We start from the raw sequence: 26,073 nt of genomic DNA on the forward strand, positions 1-26,073 counted from the left end.
CCAGTACTCTAGCCACTAAGACACCTAATTGCCCCTAAAATTCCTAAACTCTAATTTCCTTGAAGATAGATATTCTAGTCCAGTCCCTCTCATTTTACAAATGAAGACACTGAAGCTTAAGAAACCTTCAGTGACCACCCTAAGGTCACATGAATGAGGGACACTATTGGGTTTCAAACTCAGGATCTCTGCTTCCAAATCCAGGTCTCTCTTCCCACTGCTTATTCTTTATAGTACTTTAAGTGAATATGTTCTTCCTTGCACTAAGCACTTAATTATTTTTATTTTAATTGCAATTAAGGTCAGACTAGTTCATCTTTAATGTCCTTTCTATGTCAAATCATATAGTGCTATATTGTTTTATTTGCTGCTATTGTTCTCTTCTAAAAAAAGTAAACTTTATTTCTTTGCGGGGGGGGGGGGGGCCTGGGTGATGGTATAGATGGTTCTTCTGACTTGTCTGAGCAAAAACTTGAAAGTCATCCAGCTTGTATTCTGGGGAGTTTGGGGCAAATATTAGGAGAGATTTATAACTGCCCCAAAATTAAACCAAAAATTGAAATGGCTGTTTCCTTCCTTGTGGAAGAGTTTTTAATTAATTCATTACTTGAAGGATCTTGTCATCTACATATACCACCTTGGTTTAAGCAAGTCAATAGCAATGGAGTTGCATGCTGGGAGCTAAGATGGTGAAGTAAAGGATGTTCCACTCCCCTGATCCCCCCAAATACACATACAAAAAGAAAATAAATCACCTTGGAACAAAGGAAAGCTGGAGGAATATGACTCACTGGGGTAAGAACCGAGAGCAGCCCAGGCAGAAAAGCATCTGAAAGAACTTGCAGATCTTGGAGCAGGCCATGACTCTGCCAGAGGCAACAAAACTACAAAATGGGAATGAGCCCAGCTGGAGTTAATACACATCAGTTGAGAAGGCAGGAAACCTAAAAACTTTCTTGTGGCATCAGAGTCCTGGAGCCAAGGGAAGCAGAGATGGGGAACTAGAATCACAGTGATCTACTTGATCCCACATGGCAGCAGAATACCTGGGGTGGCAGAGCCAAAAGCAGGGAGCCTGCCCAGCCCAGGCTACTGAGAAAAAGCAGAGAAGCAGTGGAGTGGGGACCAGCTGGCAGAACTGGTAGCAAGCCAACAGAACCATCTCCTTGACAGACACACACCATGAGGTACAAGGGCAGCCAATCCTACCCCAAGTACCTTTACCCCAGGAACAGAGAAGGACCTCAACAAAGATAAAGTAATGGGGGTAGGGGTCTAGGGGATCAAAAAATTTACAAAAGGTAAAAAAAAACAACAACCTGATCTTATAAAGTTACTTTAGTCACAGAGAAGACCAAAATATGAATTCAAAAGAAAATAACAATGCCAAAAAGGAAACGTATGAAGCCTCAAAGGAAAATATGAAAGAATGTCAGGCCCCCAAAAGAATCCCTGGAAGAACTTGAAAAAAGTTTAAAAACCAAATATAAGAAAATTGACAGAAAAACTCAACAACTAGGAGGAGGGTATGAAATTCACTGAAGAAAACAAATCCCTATGGAATAGAATTGACCAAGTGAAAATGGAGACCAAAAAAGGAGGAAAAAAACCAACTCTTTAAAAAGAATTAAAGATTAACTTTTAAAAGAATTAAGATTAGCCAAATGGAAAAGGAAACACAAAAGCTCAAGAAAACAACTTCCTTGAAATTAGAATTGGACAAATAGAAGCTTATGAAACCATAAGCCAGCAGGAAGCAATAAAACAAATTTTAAATGTGAAAAAATAGAAAATCTAAAATATCTAACTGCAAAAACCGCAAGCCTGGAAAACAGAATCAGAAGAAATAATCTAAGAATCAATAGAATACTTCATAGTCATGATCAAAAAAAAGGGCCTGGATATCATATTATAGGAAATCATTAGGAAAAACTGCCCTGATGTCCTCAAACAAGAGGGAAAAATAAAAATAGAGAGAATCCACCAGTGAACTCCTTAAAGAGATCACAAATTAAAATGCCCCAAGACTATTGTAGCCAAATTCTAGAACTTCCAGGTAAAGGAAGAAGTGCTAGAAGCTGCCAGAAGGAAATAATTCAAATATCAAAGAGCCATACATAGATTTCACAGAACCTAGCAGCTTCTACATTAAATGACCAGAAGGCGTAAGATATGATATTCCAAAAGGCAAAGGATCTAAGACTGCAACTTACCATTACATAACCAGCAAAATTGAGCATAATCCTCCAAGGGAAAAAAAAAAATTTGAGGTTTAATGAAATAGAAGAATTCCAGAATTTCCTGACCAAAAAACCAGAGCTAAAAAAAATTGATAAGCAAATTCAACACTCAAGAGAAGCATAAAAAAGTAAAATGAAAACTTAAGGGTGTTTTATAAGGTTGAACTACGTGTATTCATACCTGGGAAGGTGATAATTGAAATAATTAAGATATCTATGATACTTGAGAAAGGCAAAGTTCTTAAAGTATGCAAGATACATAGAATACCTGAGATACTTAAGAACTTTATCACTATTAGAGCAATGAAAAGGAATATACATAGAAAGAAGAAAGGAAGCTAAATAAAATGGACTGTTATAAAAAAGGGATGGGAAAGAGGAACACATGGAGAGAAGAGAAAAGGGAAGAGAGAAGTAAGTAAACTACCTCTCATTAAGAGCACACGAGTGGCAAATACAGGAGGAGAAGATGGGCAATGACTATGATTGAATCTTACTCTCATCAGAAAGAGCTCAAAGTGGGAATACTCACACTCAATCAGCTATAGAAACCTATCGTACTTTTTAGGGAAGTAGGAAGGTACGGGGAATAAGAGAGGGGAAGGATGAACAAAAAAGGAGGGTGAATTGGGGGAGGCAGTCATCAAAAACAGAACTGTGAATAGGGAAAGGCTAAAAGGAAAGAGAGAGAAGAATTAACAGGGAGAAAAGATAATGGAGGAAAACACATGATTAGTAATCTTAACTATAAATGTGAATGGGATGAACTTACCCATAAAATGGAAAAGTCATTTAAAGTCAATTAAAAACTAGAACCCCACAATATGCTATCTACAAGAAGTACTTTTAAAACAAGGAGACATGCACAGAATAACAATAAGAGTAAGAATCTACTATGATTTAGCTAAACAAACAACCAAACAAGAAAAGCATAGGTAGTGATCACAATTGCAAAAGCAAAAGTAATAGTAAAGACTAACCTAATCAAAAGAGATAAGGAAGGAAATTACATGATGATAAAAGGCATCATAGACACTGATATATATTAAACCTGTATGCAACAAATGGCATAGATTACAGATTACAGATCCCTAAAGGAAAAGTTATAGGAGTTACAGAAGGAAATAACAAAATGTTACTAGTAGGGGAACTCAGCTTTCCACTCTTAAAAGTTTATAAATCCAACCAGAAAAAAAAAATAGGAAAGAAGTTAAGGAGGTAAAAATAACTTTAGAAAAGCTGGATATATTAGAACTTTGGAGAAAACCAAATAGGAATAGAAAGGAATACATTTTTTTTCTCAGCTGTACATGGCATCTTCACAAAAACTGGCCACATAATTGGGCATAAAAACCTCACATCCAAATATAGGAAAGTAGAAATATCAAATACATAATTTTCATATCATAATGCAATAAAAATTATAATCAATAAAGGTTGGCAGAAAGAAAGACTAAAATGAGTTGGAAACTAAACAATCTCATACTAAAGAATGAGTGAGTCAAAGCATAAAATAATCAACGTCATTAAAGAAAATGACAATGAATAGACAATATATCAAAATTTATGGGATGCAACCAAGGGAGTACTTAAGAGCAAATTCATATTTCTTAATTCTTATATCAATAAATTAGAGAAAGAGCAGATCAATGATTCTTGTATATAACTAAAAAAAAAACACTAGAAAAAGAATAAATTGAAAACCCCTAATTAAACACCAAATTAGAAATCCTGAAAGTCAAGAGAAAGATCAATAAAACTGAAAGTAAGAAAACCATTGAACTAATAAATAGAGAAGGAGTTGGTTTATGAAAAAAATAGATAAAGCAATAGTTAATTTGATATTAAAAAAGAGGGAAAAAAATCACTTTTCTAGTATCAAAAATGAAAAAGGTGAAATCACAATTAAAGAAGAAAGTAAAGCAATTATTCAAAGTTGTTTTGCCCAACTATCTATCAATAAATCTTACGATCTAAGCCAAAAAGTGAGTTCTTACAAAAACATAAACTACCTAGATCAATAAAAGAGGAAATAGAATACTTAAACAATCTCATCACAGAAAAAGAAATTGAAGAAACCATCAAAGAACTCCCTAAGCAAAAGGCCTTAGGGTCAGATTGATCCACAAGTGAATTTTATCAAACAGTCAAACAATAACTAACTCTAATACCACATTAACTATTTAGAAAAATAGGAGAAGTGGAAATCCTTCCAAATTCTTTTTATGAAACAAATATGGTATTAACACCTAAACCAGGAAAAGAATACAGATAAAGAACTATAGACCAATCTCCCTAATGAACATTGATGCAAAAATTATAAATAAAATACTAGCAAGGAAATTACATTTTAAGACAACAATCGACCACAGTCAGGTGGGTTTATACCAGGAATGCAGGAATGGTTCAATATTACAAAAACCATCAGCACATTTGACTATATCAATGACAAAACCAGCATAAATCACATGATTATTTTAAAAGATGCAGAAAAGGTATCTATTCAACACCCATTCAATAAAATTCAACACCCATTCTTTATAAAAACATTGGAATATGGGGCAGCTGGGTAGCTCAGTGGATTGAGAGCCAGGCCTAGAGACAGGAGGTCCTAGGTTCAAATCCGGCCTCAGACACTTCCCAGCTGTGTGACCCTGGGCAAGTCACTTGACCCCCATTGCCTACCCTTACCAATCTTTCACCTATGGGTCAATACACAGAAGTTAAGGGTTTAAAATTTAAAAAAAAAACAAAACATTGGAATAAAAAGAACCTTTCTTATAATGATAAATGGCATCTATCCAAAACCATCAACAAGCATTATCTGTAATGCGGACTAACTAAGACCCTTCCCAATAAGATCAAGAGTAAAGAAAGGATGCCTATTATCACCAGAACATTATACTAGAAATGTTCACTATAGCAATAAGAATAGAAAAAGAAATTGAAGGTATTAGAATAGGCAAGGAAGAAACAAAATTATCACTCTTTACAGACAATATGATGGTGCACCTGATGATAAACTGTGAAGGACTAAACCATTATCAGCAAAAAAACAAGATAACCATAAAAAAGTCATGAAATAAATGCTATTGATCCAAAGAATGTGCTATTGGAATCTGAGTTCAGATCAAAACATGCTATCTTTCACTATATATTCTTCATGAGATTTTTAATATACATGTGATATATCTTCTATTATGACATGAGCAATATGGAAAAATATATTACATGAAAGTATGGGTATAACCTTTATCAAAGCTATTCACCACCTCAGAGACAGAAAATCTGAATTTTAAAATGTCAAAAAACAATTGTCAAAAACTGATTTTATGTGTAACTAAAAAATTAAAAACATTTTAAAAAAAGACTCCATAGCTATTAGAATCAAGGATTTGGGTCCATTCCCTATACAGTTTCATTAGTATTTCACAAAGAAACACTTAATTCCACAAGTATGCCCTCCCCCCATTTACCCAGCCTTCTGGCAAAGGTAGGTCACTTTGATGAGAGAGAGTGTAGATTGATCAAAGTAAATACATCACCACTATCACTCAAATATCTATGTCTTGCCACTAGGTGTCAGATCTGTATAATTTTCATATTTTAAGGGCAGCACTATTCTTGCAACATTTTTTCTCAAAAAAGATCCAAGAAAGTAACTAAAAGCTTATAACTGTGGCCAGAAGTCACTGGGATACTAGGTATATATTTCAGAAAGTTGAAAACAATGAGAAAACAAATAGAATAAGACAGCTCAATCAAGAAAAAAGGGACTTTTTTTTAAAACCAAGGACGTTTCTTCCCTATGGTGACATGTGAGTCCAAGGTATTTTAAAACAAGTTCCACTTGTTTTATGTTGTTGCAACACTTTATTTTTTCTTGTCTCCTTTCCATTCAAGTGGTTACAAAAAGTCTAATATAGTCCCCCATCAGATCACTCCCCTGGGTGTTACTGCTTGTGAAAGGTCAGTTTAAGGTTCTCACTCCAGGATGTCTGGTTACCACATTGCCCTTGGTGAGCATAGTGAGTATCAGAGGTCCCAGATGACACAGAAAGACAAAAAATAGGATATGGTATCCCATAGATGAGTTATTATTGTCTAGGAGTTCTGCCACTGATAAGACAAGAGATCGGGACACTGGTCATCTTTTCTTTTCAGGATGACTTTCAAGGATTTCAAAGTCCACTTTGACAAAGTAGAGATCTGCAACCTCACACCTGATGCCCTGGAGGAAGACACCCTTCACAAATGGGAAGTAACAGTTTATCAAGGGAGTTGGGTCCGAGGATCCACTGCAGGAGGATGCCGTAATTATATTGGTCAGTGATCTGCTTGCCTGCTCTTCTTTCTTGATCTTTGGGGCTTCAGTCCTTCAATACAGTGTCAGAGTCAAAGGCTTCTGAGATCCATAAAAGATTATCAAAAGCCAGGACCAAGGCATTATCATGAAAGAGGCCGTTATTAAATGAGAGTAATCTGAGACTGGGTGAATAATTAGGAAGAGATGTACATGTATATGGAAGCTTCCTGATGAGTAGATTCCCTCTCATCCTTCCTTCCTTTCTTCTTCCCTCCTTCCCTTTTTCTTTCTCTCTCTCTTTCTTTTTCTTTCTTCCTCCTTTCTTTCTTTCTTCTTCTTTCTTTCTCTCTTTCTCTTTTTCTTCCTTTCTTTCTTTTTCTCTCTCCTTTCTTTGTCTTTCTTTTTCCCTCTCTTTCTCTCTTTTTGTATTTCTTTCTTTCCTTCTTCCTTTCTTTCCTCTCTTCCCCCTCTTTCTTTTTTTTTAAACCCTTGTACTTTCGGTGTATTGTCTTATAGGTGTAAGATTGGTAAGGGTGGGCAATGGGGGTCAAGTGACTTGCCCAGGGTCACACAGCTGGGAAGTGGCTGAGGCTGGGTTTGAACCTAGGACCTCCTTTCTCTAGGCCTGACTCTCACTCCACTGAGCTACCCAGCTGCCTTCCCCCTCTTTCTTTTAAAATTATTAACCCTTATCTTCTGTCTTAGAATCAATACTACATATTGGTTCCAAGGCAGAAGAGTAGTATGAACTAGGCAATTTGGGGTTAAGTGATTTGCCCAGAGTCACACTGAGGCCAAAATTGAAACCAGGTCCTCCTATCTCTGGTCCTGACTCTCTATCCACTGAGCCACCTAGCTGCCTTTATCCTTTTCTTTCCATTAACAAGACCACTTTAGTTGACTAAATCACCTCTCACCAGGACTACTTATAATGGCTGCCAGATTGGTCTTGTGCCTCCACTGTCTCCTTTTTCCAATGTCCATCTGTCAAATTTATATTCTCAAAGCACAAGTCTGACCATGTTACTTTCCGGTCCCCCTGCCAATTGCAGCAATTCTGTTACCTCTAGTTCAAAGGATAAAATACAAAGTCCTCTATTCAATATTTAAAGTTCTTCATGATCTGATTCTACCATGCCTTTGTAGGAGTGCTACCCATCATTCTCATTTACACACTAGGTTCCAGCCAAAATGACCTAAATTTTCTTCTTCACATAGGACATTCTATCCCCTGTCTTTATGTCTGGATCAGCCATCTGTCATTGTTGGAATGGATTCCCTCTTCACTCTTTTAGAAGTTCTTATTTTTGTTGTTGTTCAGTTATGTGTGATTCTTTGTGACCCCATTTGGAGTTTTCTTGCAAATATACTGGAGTCGTTTGCCATTTTCTTCTCCAGCTTATTTTAAAGATGAGGAAATTGAAGCAAACAGAATTAAATAAGCTGCCTAGGATCACACAGCTAAATAGTGTCTGAGGCCGGCTTTGAACTCAAGAAAATGAGTCTTCTTGACACCTGAAACTCTATCTGCTTTGCCACCTGACTGTCCCCAAGAAGCCCTGATTTCCTTTAAAGCCCACCTTAACTGCTCCTATCTATATGAAACTTTTTCCAACTTCTCTCTTAAATATTAATACCCTTCCTACCCCTTCCCAAACATTTTGTAATAATTTTATATTTAATTATACATATGCTGTCATTTCCCCAAATAGAATGTAAATTCCTTAAGGATAGAGAACATTTCATCTTTGTCTGCATCCTTAGCACTTGGCCCAGAGCTTGGAACATAGCAAGTGATTACTAAAGCCTTGTTGATTCATTGGTTGACTGCCTTGGAGAGGGACCTAAAGGAAGAGAGGGGAAAAGAGTGTTTAATACACTAGAAACAGAAACCATTTGGAACATAGACTAGCACTTAGAAGGTGGTCCCCAGGAGGGTAAGGAAATGAAACAATCAACAAAATGTTGTGTTGGGAGAAAGCACTGGAAGTAAGACTAGAGGACAAAACAGAGGGCACTGAAAATAGTGAGACCAAGATAAAATGGAGTGGAGATAGAGATAGATCTAGATCAAGTTATATCATTAGGATTTTTTGTTCTTTTATTTTGCTTAAAGGGAAAACAATTTTTATATCTTTCAAATGGCAGACACCTTCTGGACCAACCCCCAGATCAAATTGTCTCTGACTGAGAAAGATGATGGGCAAGAAGAATGCACTTTTATTGTTGCCCTTATGCAAAAGGACAGAAGGAAACTCAAGAAATTTGGAGCCAATTTGCTGACAATTGGATATGCTATTTACCAGGCATGTTCTGACCAGGTTCCAAAGGATGACCAATGGGACTGATTTACTATTGTTGTTAAGACAACTCATCAAACTGTCTTCTTGGGCTTTGAGGGTACAATCAATCTGAATCAGTGGAGAATATGCCCACTTCGATGAAAGCATGATTCTTTTGAAAAACTAAAATTGTATTCAAACTTCCCTTCACAAATGACTGTCCATTTCCTAAGTACACGTTGTCCAACAAACAGTACTATGATCCAAATGTGTCACCGGAGCAGTGGGTAGACAGAAAAGGACTTGACAAAATTGCCTTAAATTCCTTAGGGAAAGTTTGACACAAATTTAGTTCATTACATACTCTTTGGGATCCCAAAAGAAACTATTCTTCCTACTTTCTGAAATCTTACTTGTCCAAATCTTGAGAAGAGTCAATAATCTGGGTCTTTTACCACAGCTTTTTCTCAGTCTTCCTCTAATATATAAGTCTAAATAGCCAACTCCAAAGAATCACCACCTAGCATTTCATTATTGGAGAAAGTATCTCATAAAAGATAAATGAGCCTTTTACTCACCTATAAGTTTAATTGTTTTAGCACATTTTCCTAGAGTATACCTGCATTCTTTTTCCTTTGAAAATAATTTAAATTTAAATAATAAAAAGAAATATAATTTAAAGAATTTTTATTTAATTTAAACATCATTTTAAAGGGGCATCCTATATTTTGTGGTGGACTATATTTGGGACAATATAGTAGTTAACCAAGGTAATGAAGTAAAGTGATAGAAATATGTCTCTTGATGAAGATAAATGAGATGGAACAACTTTTGGAGCTGTGATTCTCAAAGCATAAGCATCAGGTCCCCACTTATTCTACAAGGGCTTCCTTGTAGATTATTAAATGGAGTATCCATGATTCTTATTTGTCTGTGACTTTGTTTTGGTGTCTGATGAAGAGTAGTAATTTACCTAGGCTATTTCACAGAAGCCAGACACCTTATTAGAGGTGTCTATTCTCATCAGAGATAGAACCCCACCCATTCTCATTAAGTCTGACAAGTCCATTAGAATGTGTTCCTTGAGCAGGGACCTTTTTTTTTTAATCATCTTTTTTGAACCTTACACAATGTCTGGCACAAAGTAAGAGTTTAAGAAATATTGATGATTATTGACTAAGTGACAGATAAGATTTGGAAAGTAGGTAAGAGAGTTCTGAGGTATCTTTTGCTCTAATAAAGTGGAAATAAGGAAAATGGCTAAGAAACTACAAATTGTACATGGAAATAGCCCCAAGCAGGAAGGAGCTGATAAGTGGGGGCAGATGAGTGGGAATCATGCTTTTTAGGGTTCCAACTTTAAAAAGAGGTTTTTTGTTTGTTTGTTTTGTTTTTTGCGGGGAGGTTTTGAGTAGGAGAGATTCAGAAGAATATGTCCCCAAATCATGTGAGTATTCCAAAAGTTAAATCCAGTGCTATCCTTTAAGTAAATTCTCTTTCTGGCTTCCATTTTAGAGCCCTGCTGAAAATGAGCACCTCAACAAGGATTTTTTCAGATTTCATAGTTCTCGGGCCAGGAGCAAAGAATACATTAACCTAAGAGAAGTCTCTAGCAGATTCAAGCTGCCCCCTGGAGAATATATCTTGATTCCTTCGACTTTTGATCCACACGAGGAAGCCAATTTCTGCCTTCGAATCTTTTCAGAGAAGAAGACTAAATCCCAGTGAGTTACAAGTTATTGTTAGAGTAATAATAAAAAGAGGGCAACTAGGAGGTACAAAAGACAGAAGACTGGGAATGGAATCAGGAAGATTAATCTTCATGAGTTCAAATCCAGATTCAGATAGTTCTTAGCTGTTTGACCCTGGGTGAGTCACTTAACCCTGTTTGCTTTATTTTCCTCATCTACAAAATGAGCTGGAGAAGGAAATGGTAAACCTCAACAGTATCTTTGCCAAGAAAATTCCCAAACCCCAATTCATAAATAATTGGACATGACTGAAACAACTGAACAACAATAATGATAATAATAATAATAGTAAATCCATATCATAATTAGCAGCTTATGTCCTGGGAGCAAGAAGTATGAAACATGTCTGGGGCAAGCAGGTAGGAAAAAGAAACTTGAATCAACTTTTAAGGATAATCCATTTGAGAGATGGATTAATAACTTTCTCAGAACTCCCAGTTTGAAATAATTATTGTGAAGCCAGCCTCTATAATGGACAAAAAGCTGACCTTGGAGTCAGGAAGTGCCAAAGTTCAAGTCCTTCTCTAATACATACTGAATTACATGAGATAACATAATTAAAGCACTATGTAAATGATAGTTATTACTATGTGTAGTGCTCTATAAACATTAAGGTAATCATATAATTGCTAGTCATCATATTATAAATGCCAGTTTTATTTATATTGGCCATGTGACCCTAGGCCATTTAGTCTCACCCCTTCATTTTACACATAAGGAAACTGAGGCCCAAATGACTTGCCCAAAGTAAATGAAAGAATCAAGATTTGAATCCAAGACCACCAACTTCAGAACCAGCACTCCTTTTTAAAAAAAAAATTACTATTTACTTAGCAGGGATAAGATTCTTTATTCTTTTGTTTTTTAATAATGTTTTATCTTTCCCAACAATACATAATAACACTTTTAACTATATTTTCTGAAATTGTAAGATCCAGATTCTCTCTCCTTCTCTCTCTCTTCCCTCCCCCTTTCCTGAGATGGTAAGCAACTTAATATAGAATTTCCATGAGGGGGGCATCTGGGTAGCTCAGTGGATTGAGAGCCAGGCCTAGAGACGGGAGGTCCTAGGTTCAAATCCGGCCTCAGACACTTCCCAGCTGTGTGACCCTGGGCAAGTCACTTGATTCCCATTGCCTAAAAAATAAAATAAAATAAAGAATTTCCATGTATGATCATGCAAAACATATTTCTTTTTTGGTCATGTTGTGAGAGAATACTCACATAAAGCCAAAACCCCAACATAAAAGCATTTACAGATATAATAAAGTGAAAAATAGAATGTTTCAATCTGCATTCAGATTCCATTAGTTCTTTCTCTGGAGGTGGATACCATTTTTCATCATAAATCTTACAGAATTGCCTTGGATCATTGTATTGCTGAGAATAGCTAAATCTCTCACAGTTAGTTGATCATCATACAATATTGCTATTACTGTGTACAACTATCTTCTGGTTCTACTCACTTCACTCTACACTGGATCATATAGGCCTTTCCAGGTTTTTCTGAAATCATCCTGCTCATCATTTCTTACAGCATAATACTACAATTAAAATTATTTCGAGAGACTGATTTGGAATAAGAAATATAAGTTTATTGATTATATCAGTTCATTGGTGAGGCCAGCATCATAATTGATAAAGTAATATAGGTCAATGGCCCTCTCAAATGACCAGACCTTGAAATTTGGTCAGGAAGCTCAATCAATAGTGTTTTAGGGGCTCATTATTCAGTCCTTCTCTTGGATATCCCAAGATATCTCCAATTGATAATCAGCTAATTAAGAAGCAGTCTGTCCAACTACCCACCCCTCCCCATCCAGACGTCATAAGGAAAATATACACAGAAAAAGAACCCCTGTCTCCAAATTCATTTAAAAGGAAGACACATTTTGGGATCCCAAAAGACCAAAAAAAAAAAAAAAAAAAAAAAAAAAAAAAAGCAAAAAGCACTAGACTGGGTGGAATCTTAGATCCTGATTCCAGACTCAGGAATACACAGTAATTCCCCCTAATATACAGGAATTAGGGTCTTTCTGCTCCACGACCCTGATCTAAGAATTAATACAGTATGCGAAAAATAAACTCTCACAACAGTAGTATTCCACTACCACCATATACCACAATTTGTTCATCCATTTCCCAATTGATTAACATTCTCTCAATTTCTAAGTCTTTGCCACCACAAAAAAGAACAGCTATAATATTTTTGTACAAATAGGTCTTCTCCCATCCCTTTTTTAAAAAATCTCTTTAGGATTACAGACCTAGTAGTGGTATTGCTAGATTAAAGAATATTCACTGTTTTAGTGCCATTTGGGGATAGAACCAGTGCTCTTTCCACTGTATTGAAGTTATACCAGTGAAATCACAGATTTAGACATCATTATCATTGTTATCATCATCCAATTAGATGCTAAATTCAATTGTTCCTGGAAACAGAATGAAAAGGTGAAAACAAAATCTAAATTTCAGGCTGCTGGGACAAAGAGAACATTTATAAATCTTGTTAAGGTTTTTTAATCCCTCTATTAGCTCCGTTAGTCCCAACAGCAACTCTGTGCTAGTTGGTGAGCCTCAGAAACCAAGTCCTTTGATTCTAAATCCATTTTTTATGATTCATTTATATGGAAATCATCTTAGTTTCACAGATATAAAGGGGATTACGAAAGCAGCAATCATTTCTTTCCCATGATTAACATGGTTACTTACCCTTAATCATTACGAATAGTGTCCTGTTATGGCTACTTTGTTCCTTTTTCACCAGAGGTGGAAACAGTGACATGTAGAAATAAAAGTTCAAATTCTGCCTCCCTTTTAATCCTCCCACCTGAATCTTATCCCAACAAATTTCATGAAGAGTCTCTTTCTAATATATATCAAGAAGTACCTTCACCACATGCCCTGAGGAGGAAGAATGCCTTCTTAGGGAACTAGTTTAATGACTCATAGTATATAATCGTGGGGTCAGGAGGTCCCAGAGCAATTTTCCTATGGGTTCTCCCTGCAATATCCTTCAGACCACCAAAGTCTATCTGATACTTCACATCCATATTTTATCATCTCTTCATTTTTGTTTTTGTTTTTATTTTCTAGCTCTATAAAATAATTTTAGGGCAGTTTGATTGGTATGGTGCAGAATAAATAGATTAACTTAGGTAAAATTATCATTTTTATTATATTTGTTCAGCCTACCCAAGAACAATTAATATTTTTCAGTTGTTTAGATCTATCTTCACTTGTGTGAAAAGTGTTTCGTAACTGAGTTCATATAGTTCCTGGGTTTGTTTTGGTAGGCAGACTCCAAAATATTTCATATTACCTACCATTCATTTAAATGGAATTCCTTTTTCTATTTCCTGCTACGGGGCTTTGTTGGTAACATATAGAAATGCTAATAATTTATATGGGCTTATTTCATATCCTGGAACTTTGCTAAAGTTGTTAATTACTTCAACTATTTTTTAGCTGATTCTCTAGGATTCTCCAAGTATATCCTATCATCTGTGATTAGTGATCATTTTGTTTCTTAATTACCCATTCCAATTTCTTTAACTTCCTTTTCTTCTCTTAGTATGATAACTAGCATTTCTAGTACAATAATGAAAAATAGTAGTGATAATGTGTATCCTTGTTTTACTCCTGATCTTATTGGGAAGGCTTCTAGCTTGTCCCCATTACAGATAATGCTTGCTGACATCAATTCTTCATTGTTCTTGTCTTAGCAAGTTTGTTTTGTATCTGTTGTTTGTCATGAAGGAGCTTCATGTTTTTACTACTTGTCACTGTGACTGATAATGATAATAACTGATATTTGTAGTATATACAAGGCACTTAGTATATTTTATCTCATTTGAACCTCAAAAACAGCCCTGTGAGACAAATTAGGCGTGAATCCTATCCCCATTTTATAGATGTGGGACCTGATGTTCAGAGAAAGAAAATAACTTGCCCCAAATCACACAATGCTAATACATATTTTGAATTAGTAGTTGAAACTAGGTCTTCTAAAGCCCATGTGACCTTGGAGGAAGTCTGGGTCTCAGTTTCCTCCCCTATAGCATGAGTTGTATTGTACTTTAGAGTAGAGGAAGACCTGGTTTTGAATCCTGCCTCCAACACATACTGACTGAATAATAGCAGATAGGAGCTGAATCTGTGATTCATTGGTATAAGAAACTATAAGATGTGAAAATTTCCTCTAGGAATGCAAGTTAGCACTTCATCTGAAACTTAGTTTTAGAACAATGCCTAGAGCAATGAGACTGACTGACCTGCCTAGAGTGTCACTGCCATCATGATTAAGAGATAGGCCTTGAACCCAGGCCATTCTCACTGAAAGGTCAGCTCTCCATTATCTACTACCCCATCTGCCTCTCACTGGCTGAATGACCATAGACAAATTATTTAACTTCTCTGAATCTCAATTTCCCCATCTGTAAAGTAGATATAACAATATCTGCTGTAACTACCTTACAGAGTTGTTTGAAGGATTAAATTGGGTAAGATATGCTAATTGCTATATAAATTTCATCTTTCATTATATGCAAGGTTGCTTCCTGTGTTAAAGTCTATGATCCTACACCCAGAGCTAAACAAATAACCTAATATTGAGGAGTCAGTCTCATTCACAGTTGGCTACATTCCAGAGATCCATGAGCACAACAAAATACTTGTAAGCACTTGAATCTCTTATGAATATTTGAAACTGTCACTCAGGAGGGTCTCATATATTTAAGGTTATGATTATTTACCTTGTGAATTTAATAGAGAGCACACGTGACCTCATTTTTTTTTAACCCTTGTACTCCGGTGTATTGTCTCATAGGTGGAAGATTGGTAAGGGTGGGCAATGGGGGTCAAGTGACTCGCCCAGGGTCACACAGCTGGGAAGTGGCTGAGGCTGGGTTTGAACCTAGGACCTCCTGTCTCTAGGCCTGACTCTCACTCCACTGAGCTACCCAGCTGCCCCCATGACCTCATTTTTTAAATGGTTACAAAATACCTAGTGAATTATGTTCTATTCTTTTCCCCCTATATTATGCATACTGATAATTTTAAAAATCTCTGGCCATATTCACAAGGAAACACGAAATTTATGCAAGGGTTTTGCAGCTTTCTTTAATCCTATGTCTGGAGTGAGGTCAGCAAGTCCTTGGGAATGTAAAGAGAAAAGTTCCATTGCTCACTCTTCTCCAATTCTTGAGATGTTTATAGCTGGCAAAGCCAACTCCACCTTCAGTCATATCCTCAATTAACTCAGCTTAGTCTATATAAGGTCTGACCTCAGAATCAGTTCCATCGCCTATGGATAAGAGATCTGTATTGTTGCCTGCCTCTAATGGTTTAGTTAGAAATTTGAGAGTACTAAGCCAAAAATTTGGAAAGGATCTTCTTAATTAATTAATTAATTGAAGTTGAAAAATAAGCTTATCTCTAGTCTTCTGTCTTCCTGTTTTCCCTAGCAGTATAGAGACAGATATTTATCTCTATGAAATGGCTGAGAGAGGCAGAGACAGAGAGACAGAAAGACAGATGGAGACAGACAGAGACAGAGAGATAGAGAAACAGAGTCACAGAGACAGAGAGACAGAGACTGAGTCAAAGAGAGAGATGCATGTGTATATGAATGTGTGTATCCTCTACTTGGACTCTTGGTTATCCATTGCCTTTTATGCTTTCTTCAAGTAGAGTGCAAGCAAATAGATAGTTAGTCCTCCATAAATAAGCAAAAGTAAAGTAAATCATAGGTTTCAAGCCAGAATAGAGCTCAGAGGCTATGTAGTCTAATCTTTTTTTCTATAAATAAGGAAACTGAAGCAGATGAAGTGACTTACCAGTGGTCATCCTGGTGGTAAATGACAGAGATAAAATTTGAAACCCAGGTATTTATACTCCAGAATCAATGATCTCTACTGTATTGTGTTGCTTGTGAGCTGTGAATAATTATGACATAGTTATATATCTTTTTAAAATGTTCAATTATATGTAGAAACAATTTTTAACAATTGTTTTCTGATATTTTTCAATTCAGATTCTTTCCCTCCTGTCAACTCCTCCCCACTCCCTGAGATAGTAAATAATCTGATATAGGTTATACCAGTGCTAGCATTCAATACGTATTTCTATATTTCTCATGCTATGAAAGAAGACAAATATTGCACAAAGAAGAAAAAACTCATGATGGAAGTAAGGTGAAAGATGGGATGCTTTGATTTGCCTTCAAATTCCATGACTTCCTTTATGGTTCTGAATAGCATTTTTCATCTTGTGATTCTTGGTTTTATCTAGGATTCTTCCATTGCTGATAATAGTTTAGTCCTTCACAGTTGGTGAATACAATAGTGAAGTTAACTATGTATAATATTCTCCTGGTTCTGCTTACCATATTTTGCATCAGTTCATATAAGACTTTCCAGGTTTTTCTGAAATCTTCTTATTTGTCACTTCTTATGACATAAAAGTATTCCATTACAACCATATACCACAACTTGTTTAGTCATTTGATTGGCATATTTACACATCTCTTTATATTTTACAAAGAAATTTTCTTCAACATGACTCACTAATGGTAGAAGTATACGTATGCCCATTTTGACAGATGAGAAAATTGAGACTCAGGTAAATATTGATAGTCATAAGGAAACTGAGCCTCATAGCATAACTCAGAGCCTTCCAACCCAAGCTTAAAGTCCATTTCACAATCTCAAATAGAAATTCTTCTGAAACCTTAGAAGGTTAATATAATGTATCCCTTCTTGAAGTGGCAGAATTCTCAGATAGGAAGGAGATGTTATTCTGGTTAGCCCATTGATCCAAATCTTCCAAAAAAATCCAAAATCTTCCAAAGATCGTTTAGGCCATAGCCATATTCCATGATCATGGTATAGCGGAAATATCACTGAAGGACTCAAGGACCTGGGGATTAGTCCAATCTCAACTAGCTGTGAGGCTAGGCAAATTACCTCATCTTTCCAGTTCTATTTCCTCATGAGAAAAATGAGGTTCATTAGATCTATTTTGATAGCTTCGCAGCAATCATAAAGATTAAATGACAGCAGAGGTGTAAAGCACCTTGTAAACAGTAAAGGATTATACAAAGTAAAGACATTCATATGAGAAAGAGCTTGTTGGCCTAAAGACAATTTGAAGAACTCTCAGCCTCTTTCCCTTCAGAGTATCCAAAGACACTGAATAATGTGACAAATGTTTGAAAGGAAGAGGGACTTTCTCAATGGGTCATAAAGCTGAAGGGAGGGTGATGGAGTAGAGATAAGTGCTGTAATGGGTTATAATTGAATCAGTGTTTTCTAACCCCACAGGGATATGGATGAAAAAGTGGATATTGCCCTGCCAGAGGTAAATCTTTAAAGTAGTATGTGTTTTTAAGGAGCTCTAGAAATCAATGGATGATTGGGGTGGTTGGGAAATTAATCATGTAACTTTTAATCCTGTGACTGGCTAATATTTAAATGTTCTAGATAGTAAACTATATCTGGAATCAGGAAGACCTGGATTTCAGTCTCCCCTCTGATGTTTATTACCTATATGTCCATTATAGCTACATATTAGTAAATCATACACTCACTCTGAGCCTCATTTCCACATCTGCACCCCACTCTGCCTGCCTTTTCCCCCCATTTCATCAGACTGATTCTTTCTTTCTACCTTTACACAGTTGTTTGTTTTTAACGTTTTCAAGCTCCTTACTGTAGTGGCCTCCATTGCCTTCACATTTTGTGCTTTTCTTCTGGCTCTAATGAATTTAGCAACCAGACTCAGAAGAGAGATCATTGGGTTCTCAGAGAAGTTCTATCGCACCACTTCTCCAATACTTTCTATTTGTCTTAATGGTACACCTGAAACCTTATTCTGAGTTGACTTTTTTGCCTCCACCCTAACACCACCAGCCCCTCCCCTACCACTGAAACATCTGAAAGCAACTGAGACGTTTTAGAACATCAACTGGTTCATTCAATAGCAACACTATATGCCAGCAGTTTACACTGGGCAACTCAGAATGAACTCTTTCATTGCAAAGTATTTCAAATGTATTTTTTCCTAAATCAGAGTATATCTTTGTTTTTTCTCTAGCCATCTAAAACAACTTCACCCAGCCAAGAAACCAAAGAAGATAAAGTATTCCAGTCACTGTTTGAACAGGTTTCAGGAGAGGTAAAAAAGAACAAATATATTTGAACTGAAGACAAAATAACATCTTTAGATCTCTAACCTAGGAAGAGGTGTCATAGGATTGGGTCACTCTTATTTCTTACCTTGCCTTTAACATGGAAGGATTTTGAGGATCAGAGTATTTTGCCTTTCTTTCCCAGTCTTGGGAAGTTCAGAAACAATGATGCAATTTACCAGCCTGCACCTCAACAGGAAGATTATGGCGTTTAATGAATCTTGTAAACGTGGGCACTGAAATAGACGACCAGGTAGCCATCTGTATGGTGCTGTAATTTGAGAGACTCTAAATCAGTGGTGTTAAACTCAAATAGAAATGGGGGCCACTAATTTGCACATAAGAATTGCTATAGGGGTCACTAGTTGACTTAGTTTTAAAATGAAATTTTATTTACATTTTATTGTATTTTTATTAATTTTGTTAAATATTTCCTAATTATATATTTTTAAATCCTTACCTTCTGTCTTAGAATTGGTACTAAATATGGGTTCTAAGGCAGAAAAGTGTTAAGGACCAAGCAATTAGGGTTAAGTGACTTGTCCAAGGTTACATAACTAGGAAGTTTCTCAGGCATATTTGAACCCAGGACTTCCCTTCCTGCCCACATGGTCTCAATCCACTGAGCCACATTGCTGCCCTTCCTAATTACATTTTAATCTGGTTTGGGCTGCATCTGGAGTGTTGGTGGCTACAAATAGGCTGTAGGTTGCATATTTGACAGCTCTGCTTTTAAACTCATCAGTCTAAAATTATTTCTTGCAATTATATAATACCAAAATTTCTGATGAAGTTCTCAACCTAAGCATCATTCCTTTAGGCTATAGCATTATTTCATCAGGAGACCCCTGAAAATGTTATAACTCATTCTATTTCCATCTAGTAATATATTGGTATGAATTAATCACTTAGTTTCAAAATGAAAAGCTCTGTGGTACTGCCAAGTTTCTAAGAATTAACAAAACAATGAAAACATTTAATATTCAAATATACTTAGAATTTAGACCTTTTTTTTTTTTTTTTAAGCCCAGTAAGGACTTCAGAATCTTGTAAGCCTACAAGGTCCTCAGAATAAAGAGCAATTATTATTTGCCCTTTTGTCTCCTTTTCGGCTCTTTCCCATTCTATTGCCACCTCCCCACCAGTTGCTTCATGCCCTCGGCATGGGCATTGGCTGCTCACACCCTATCCATATGCCCATATAGGCTACTTTTGTGAAAAATCCTCTCCTCAGAGTGTAATGCCCCATGCTCTGATCCCCCTCCCCAAAATCTTGACTGTCTTCTCTCCCAATTTCTCCATTGAATCATGGTGCTAGTGACCAGCTGAGCAATTTATGCCAGATGTTAATGACCAGTAACTACTTAATATTACCTCTTTAGGGAGATTGGCATATTTAAATGCAGAAATAGCTATGGTGTAGCAGAAAGAACAATGAAATTAGAATCAAATGACCCAAATTCTAGTCCTAGTTCCATCATTTATCTTTATGATTTCAGATAGCCCTTAACCTGTCTCCCCATTTGTAAAAAGGGGAAATAATGCCTTCAAACCAAATGAGATAAATCTGTAAAACCACTTTTACAACTGTAGAGCCTTCTAAAAACAAAAGATAGGAGACAGCTATGTGGTTCAATGAATAGAGTACCAGACCTGGAGTTGGAAGGACCTGGGTTCAAATGTGCCTTCACACACTGCTTAGCTGTGTGACCCTGGGCAAGTCATTTAACTCCAACTGCCTAGACCTTACTACGCTTCTGCCTTGAAACCAATCCTTAGTATTGATTTTAAGATAGAAGTTAAAGGTTAAAAAAAACCTAATTAAATAAATAAATATGGAAGGTATACCTGGAAAGGATAATGCAAAGGAAAGAATCACATATAGTGGAATTTCAGATTCCCTGGAAGGCAGATGAGAATGTTTTGAGTTGGGATTTTTGGAGCATTGGAGGAAGAGAGGCAGAAATGGAAATAGGACAGGCCTTCTTAACTGCACTTAAAACAATTTCCATTAAATCAGGAGTTCTTAACCTCTTCTATGCCTTTGATCCCCCTGGCCATCTAGTGAAGCCTACAGTTCCCTTTACAGAATAATGTTTTTGAAGGCATAAAATACATAGAATTAAGAATGAAAATACAGTCATTAAAAAGGTTTTATTTCATGGCCAGAGTTTATCTAGTCATATGATTTCTTTCCTCACTGAAAAATAAGTGGGTTGGATTTGATGACCCTTTGGGTTTCCTATGAATTCTAACAAACATTATTCAGTTTTTGCCTTGGGCTGGTCCTCTATCATCAAAGAGATTTGATAGTCCACAGAATGATGAGGCTAGGAAAGTACAAAGTGCAAAAGGGCCTAATCCTTTCATAGGGAGTAAGTAGAACTTGGTTCAATAATTTGACATCCTTAGGCCAAAGACATCTGGATCTCTTAAACAGAGAAGTTGTTAAGGACTGGAAAAATTAATTGTCCCTATTTTCCACAGGACATGGAAGTGACAGCAGAAGAATTGATGCACGTTTTGAATACTGTGCTGCAAAAAGGCAAGTGTCCAAACCAGTCCCTCTGATTCTAGGATGCAATCAGCAGCAGAATATTTATTACTGTGCCATATTTTCTACTGTGCCTTTTAAAAATTTTCATCTTTGCTCTTACTATATCCTTAGCTCTGATTTCCCTTTTATCCAGAGCTGAGAGTTTTACAGATTTGTGAGATGCCCTGATACCTATTTGCTCTTTTGTTATCTCAGGATTAAGTAGTGGGTTTTGTTGTCATTTTTCTTTTGTGTGTTTGCAGAAAAGAATATTAAATTCAAGAAGCTAAGCCTCATTTCCTGCAAAAACATCATTTCTCTAATGGATGTATCCTTTCAAATGCATGGGTAGAAACCAGAGTTCTTATCCCTAAGCCTTTTCCTAGCTCTACAGATGCAAAGAGGAATAAGAGAGAATGCTAAGTAATGAGAAAAGTAGTGCATTTGGGGCCAGAAGAGCTTTTGTTCAGAACTGTGGGCCTCAGATTTACTATCCATGTGAGCATGGGAAACCTAGTTGACCTCTTTAGGACATGGTTTCCTCATCTGTAAAGTGACTAAATGATCTCTAAATTCTATTCCAACTCCAGATCCTCTGAAGACCTTTTTTCCCCTATGCTGAATTCTGTGCAAAAGATAATATAAGCAAACCCCATCTACGATCCATCAGAGATCATATTCCAGGGCCACATGCAAGAATTTCATACCATTGGGTAAACAGAAATACTTATGGAGTGCAAAAAAGAGAAAAGAAAAGAAAAAGCTTAACAGGAGATCTCAGCTTGGGAATATGTCCTCAATTAAGGTCATGTCAAATACACAACCCAGTAAAGGTTATTTCTCTATTTTTTGTTTTTTAACCCTTACCTTCCATCTTAGAATCAATACTGTGTACGGGTTCCAAGGCAGAGGTTTAATTGACTTGCCCAGGATTACACAGCTAGGAAATGTCCAAGGTCACATTTGAACCCAGGACCTCCTGTCTCCTGGTCTGGCTCTCAATCTTTTGAGCCATTCAATTGCCCCCTCTCTATTCTTAAATGACTTGGAAGAAGGCAGAAAGATCATGGACATGTTCAGAGAGTAGGGGGGATATTTTAAAATAAAATTTTAATGACAATATTTATTTTTATGTTACCCACAATAGGGTCCGAGATCTTTTCTTTTTCATTTCTTTAAGTGTATGAAACCCTTCTCCTCTTTCCTCTCTTCTGATATCAAGAGCTTTAATAATAAAATCAAGGACTCTTAATTTCTTCTCCCTGGGTTTGCACAGAGGAATGTCCTTCCTCCCCAAGACACCATTCTTTCTAAACAGACTCCAGACCTGAAATCCCACAAGAACCCTCTTACTTAATAACCTCTACTCACATTTTTTCTTTGACATGTGTTACACCCAGACCAATGGCAGTGGAAAAATGGAGTTCAATGAATTCAAAATGTTCTGGATCAAGCTGAAGCAGTGGATAGTATGTAACACCCATTGCTGTATGGTTATACCATAGCTGATTGGCTACTCTTGGGCAGGCAGTTCCTCATTATAGCTAAAGCAAATGGTAAATTCAAAAGAGCCCAGCAGCCTGGTGCCTTTCTAGATTAGATTGTTATAGAGAAGAAATTATAACAAAATTCAATTATTATGAAGAAATTCTAGTTGTCAGAGTGTAGAATCTCTCTTTAAAAAAAATAACAAACAAACTTACCTTCTGTCTTAGAATAAATAATGCCGGGGGAAGCCTGGTAGCTCAGGGGATTGAGAGTCAGGCCTAGAGATGAGAGGTCCTGGGTTCAAATGTGGCTTCAGACACTTCCTATCTCTATGACCCTGGGCAAGTCACTTAATCCCCATTGCCTAGCCCTTACTGCTCTTCTACCTTAGATCCAATACATAAAAACCCAGTGGAATTACCCATTGGCTATGGGAGTGGGAGGAGGGGAGGGAAAGAACATGAATCATGAAACCATGAAAAAATTTTCTTAATCGATAATTTTTAAAAGAACCAATACATAGTATTGATCATAAGGTGGAAGGTAATGGTTTTTTAAAAAATTAATAGTCTGTATTGGTTCCAAGATAGATTGTTTTCACAGTAGAAGAGCAGTAAAGGGTTGGCAATGGGGGTTAAGTGACTTGCCCACAGTCATCCATCTAAGAAGAATCTGAAACTCCGATTTAAACCCAAGATCTCTTGTCTCTAGACTGACTCTTAATCCACTGAGCCATGAGAATCTTCTCTTAAGGAAAATTGTTCAACCATTAATTCTCTGAGGGCACCAACATACCTTAACAGAAAATTGTCTCTTCCTGACCCCTACCTAAGGTTGTGCCTACATCAAGTGAAGAAAAAAGCTGACAGTCTCCTAAGTGATATGAAAAAAGGTACCTATTGAGTACCATTTCTGAAAGAGACAAGAGATTAGCTTCTGTTGTAGACAGGAAGATTTTGATTAAATAGAAGCACTCTTGGCATCTGGGTGGTGCAATGGATAGAGCAGCAGGCCTGGAGGCAGGAAGACTCGCCTTCCTCATTTCAAATCTGGGCTGACACTTTCTAGCTGTGTGACCCTGGGCAAATCACTTAACTCTGGTTGCCTCAGTTTCTTCATCTGTAAAATGAACTGGAAAAGGAAATGGCAAACCTCTCCAGTGTCTTTGCCAAGAAAACCCAAATGGAGTCACAAAGCACCAAACACAACTGAAAGAAATAAACAAAAGGAACATTTCCTAACAATTAGAACAATCCCAAAATGGAACGGGAGATCTCAGAAAGCACTGGCTTTTCCCTCACTAGCCTTCAAGTAAAGGAGGGTGATGTGGTACAATAGAAAAGCAACCAACCAGAATTTGGAGGCAAAAGCCAAGCTCAAATTCCTTCTCTGTAAGGGGACCTTGGACAAATCATAAAACTCTGTGGGGTCTTTAAAATGGAAGTGTTGAACTAGATACATTCCAAGGTCTAATCTAGCCCTAGAACCATGATCCTTTGAGCCATGATCCCTTCCATGTCTCACTTTCTATAATTCCTTCCTGCCTAGAATATCTTCCTTCGGTTTGATGCTGACAAATCTGGCACCATGTCCTCCTACGAGCTGCGTTTAGCCTTGAAAGCTGCAGGTAAATAGAAACTCTTTGGCTTTTCATGAGGGGCCCCGAGAAGGTGGCAAGTGGGCAGGAATCTGGCCCGTGTTGGGGAAATGCACAACAAAACAATGATGCAATAAGAACGAACTTGCTCTGAGCCAAAGGAATGTCACCTCCACACTTCTGGCTGTAGCTCTCACGCTGCCCGGGACTCAGGAGATTGCAATGCAGTTTGTGGTTCCTCTGGGCCTCGAATTTTCACATTAGGATATTAACATTCATTAATCAACTTTAGAGCATCCCAAGGTCATGCGGCCCTTTGGGTTCCATCAATGGTGATCACAAAGGTAGCCCCAGGGTAGCACAACTGCATGACTCTGTAGTCACTGAGGCTATCCCACCATCTTTGACATCAGAAGATTGTGACGTCTATGGCTCCTGCCACTAAACAGGTAATATAATTTGGGATGTCATTTTTCCCCTTCGTGTTTTACTTTCCTCAGGTGGCATAGAGGCAATAGAATGAGCTCTGGAATCAGCAGACCTGGCTTTAAACGCTATTGCTGACACCCTATGACCTTGGTTTAGTCACTTAAATTCTATAGGCCCAAGTTTCCTTACCTATAAAATGAAGGGATTAGACTAGATGGCTTTTTTTTAAACCCTTACCTTCACTCTTAGAATCAATAAGGTATATTGGTTCCAAGGCAGAAGAGTAGTTAAAGGCTAGGCAATGGGGGTTGAGTGACTTGCCCAGGGTCACACAGCTGGGAAGTGTCTGAGGCCAAATTTGAACCTAGGACCTCCCATCTCTAGGTCTGGCTTTTTGTCCACTGAGCCACCCAGCCACCCCCCAGACTAGATGGCTTCAAAAGTCCCTTCCAACTCTAGATCTTTGCTCTTATGACATTGGTCAAATAATATTTGTAAAGCTCTTACAGTACACTGATACAGTGCCTAACATAGAGCAGAAACCATGTCTATATAGTAGAAACTATATTACATTATATTATTAGTGGAATTTCAGATACCATAGCAGGCAAGTGAGAATTTTTTTTAGGGGTGGGGAGGACAAATAGGCTAGATCTTCTTAACTTCCCTGAAGTCAATTTTCATTAAATCAGAAGTCTTTATCTTTTTCTGTGTCTTTGACCCCCATGGCAATCTAGAGAAGTCTAGGGTTCCTTTCTCAGACTAATGGTTTTAAATGTATAAAATTTTGTTTTTTATCCAAGTTATTATTATATTAATATATAAGTATAATAATATAATACAAGTTATTTTTACTATTAATGAAGGTGGTGATTAAGCATCCTCTATTTTAAAGGATTTCTTAAGCATCATCTAGCTAGAGTGTTTAGCTGGATCCTGTACAAAGCAAGTTCAACAAACACAGGCTCTTTAAAAGTTTAAAAGCTGGAGCATCAGTGGATAGAGCCAGACCTGGAGATGGGAGATCATGGGTTCAAATCTTGCCTCAGATACTTCCTAGCTGTGTGACCCTGTGCAAGTCACTTAACCCCATATTACCTAGCCTTTTCCACTCTTCTGCCTTGGAACATGTACTTAATATCAGTTCTAAGACAAAAGGAGAGAAACAGATAGACAGACAGAGAGGGGGAGAGAAGAAGAAGAAGAAGAAGAAGAAGAAGAAGAAGAAGAAGAAGAAGAAGAAGAAGAAGAAGAAG

At 37.0% G+C, this 26,073-nt stretch overlaps 1 protein-coding gene across 1 annotated transcript in view; it reads left to right on the forward strand.

The window, feature by feature from the left end:
* The window catches only part of CAPN9 (calpain 9), a 104,626-nt gene extending 79,974 nt beyond the window's left edge, over positions 1-24,652 (forward strand). Inside the window, exons 8-17 of the mRNA XM_044674992.1 lie at positions 6,405-6,565; positions 8,695-8,852; positions 10,344-10,552; positions 17,902-17,938; positions 18,674-18,754; positions 21,255-21,312; positions 21,567-21,631; positions 22,704-22,772; positions 24,340-24,418; positions 24,579-24,652. Of these exons, the coding sequence (XP_044530927.1) occupies positions 6,405-6,565; positions 8,695-8,852; positions 10,344-10,552; positions 17,902-17,938; positions 18,674-18,754; positions 21,255-21,312; positions 21,567-21,631; positions 22,704-22,772; positions 24,340-24,418; positions 24,579-24,652 (991 nt within the window). The remainder of the gene's footprint in view (positions 1-6,404; positions 6,566-8,694; positions 8,853-10,343; positions 10,553-17,901; positions 17,939-18,673; positions 18,755-21,254; positions 21,313-21,566; positions 21,632-22,703; positions 22,773-24,339; positions 24,419-24,578) is intronic.
* Positions 24,653-26,073: the final 1,421 nt, after the last annotated feature.

Source organism: Gracilinanus agilis, chromosome 4 (assembly GCF_016433145.1).
Source record: "Gracilinanus agilis isolate LMUSP501 chromosome 4, AgileGrace, whole genome shotgun sequence".
In the NCBI taxonomy this organism is placed as follows: domain Eukaryota; kingdom Metazoa; phylum Chordata; class Mammalia; order Didelphimorphia; family Didelphidae; genus Gracilinanus; species Gracilinanus agilis.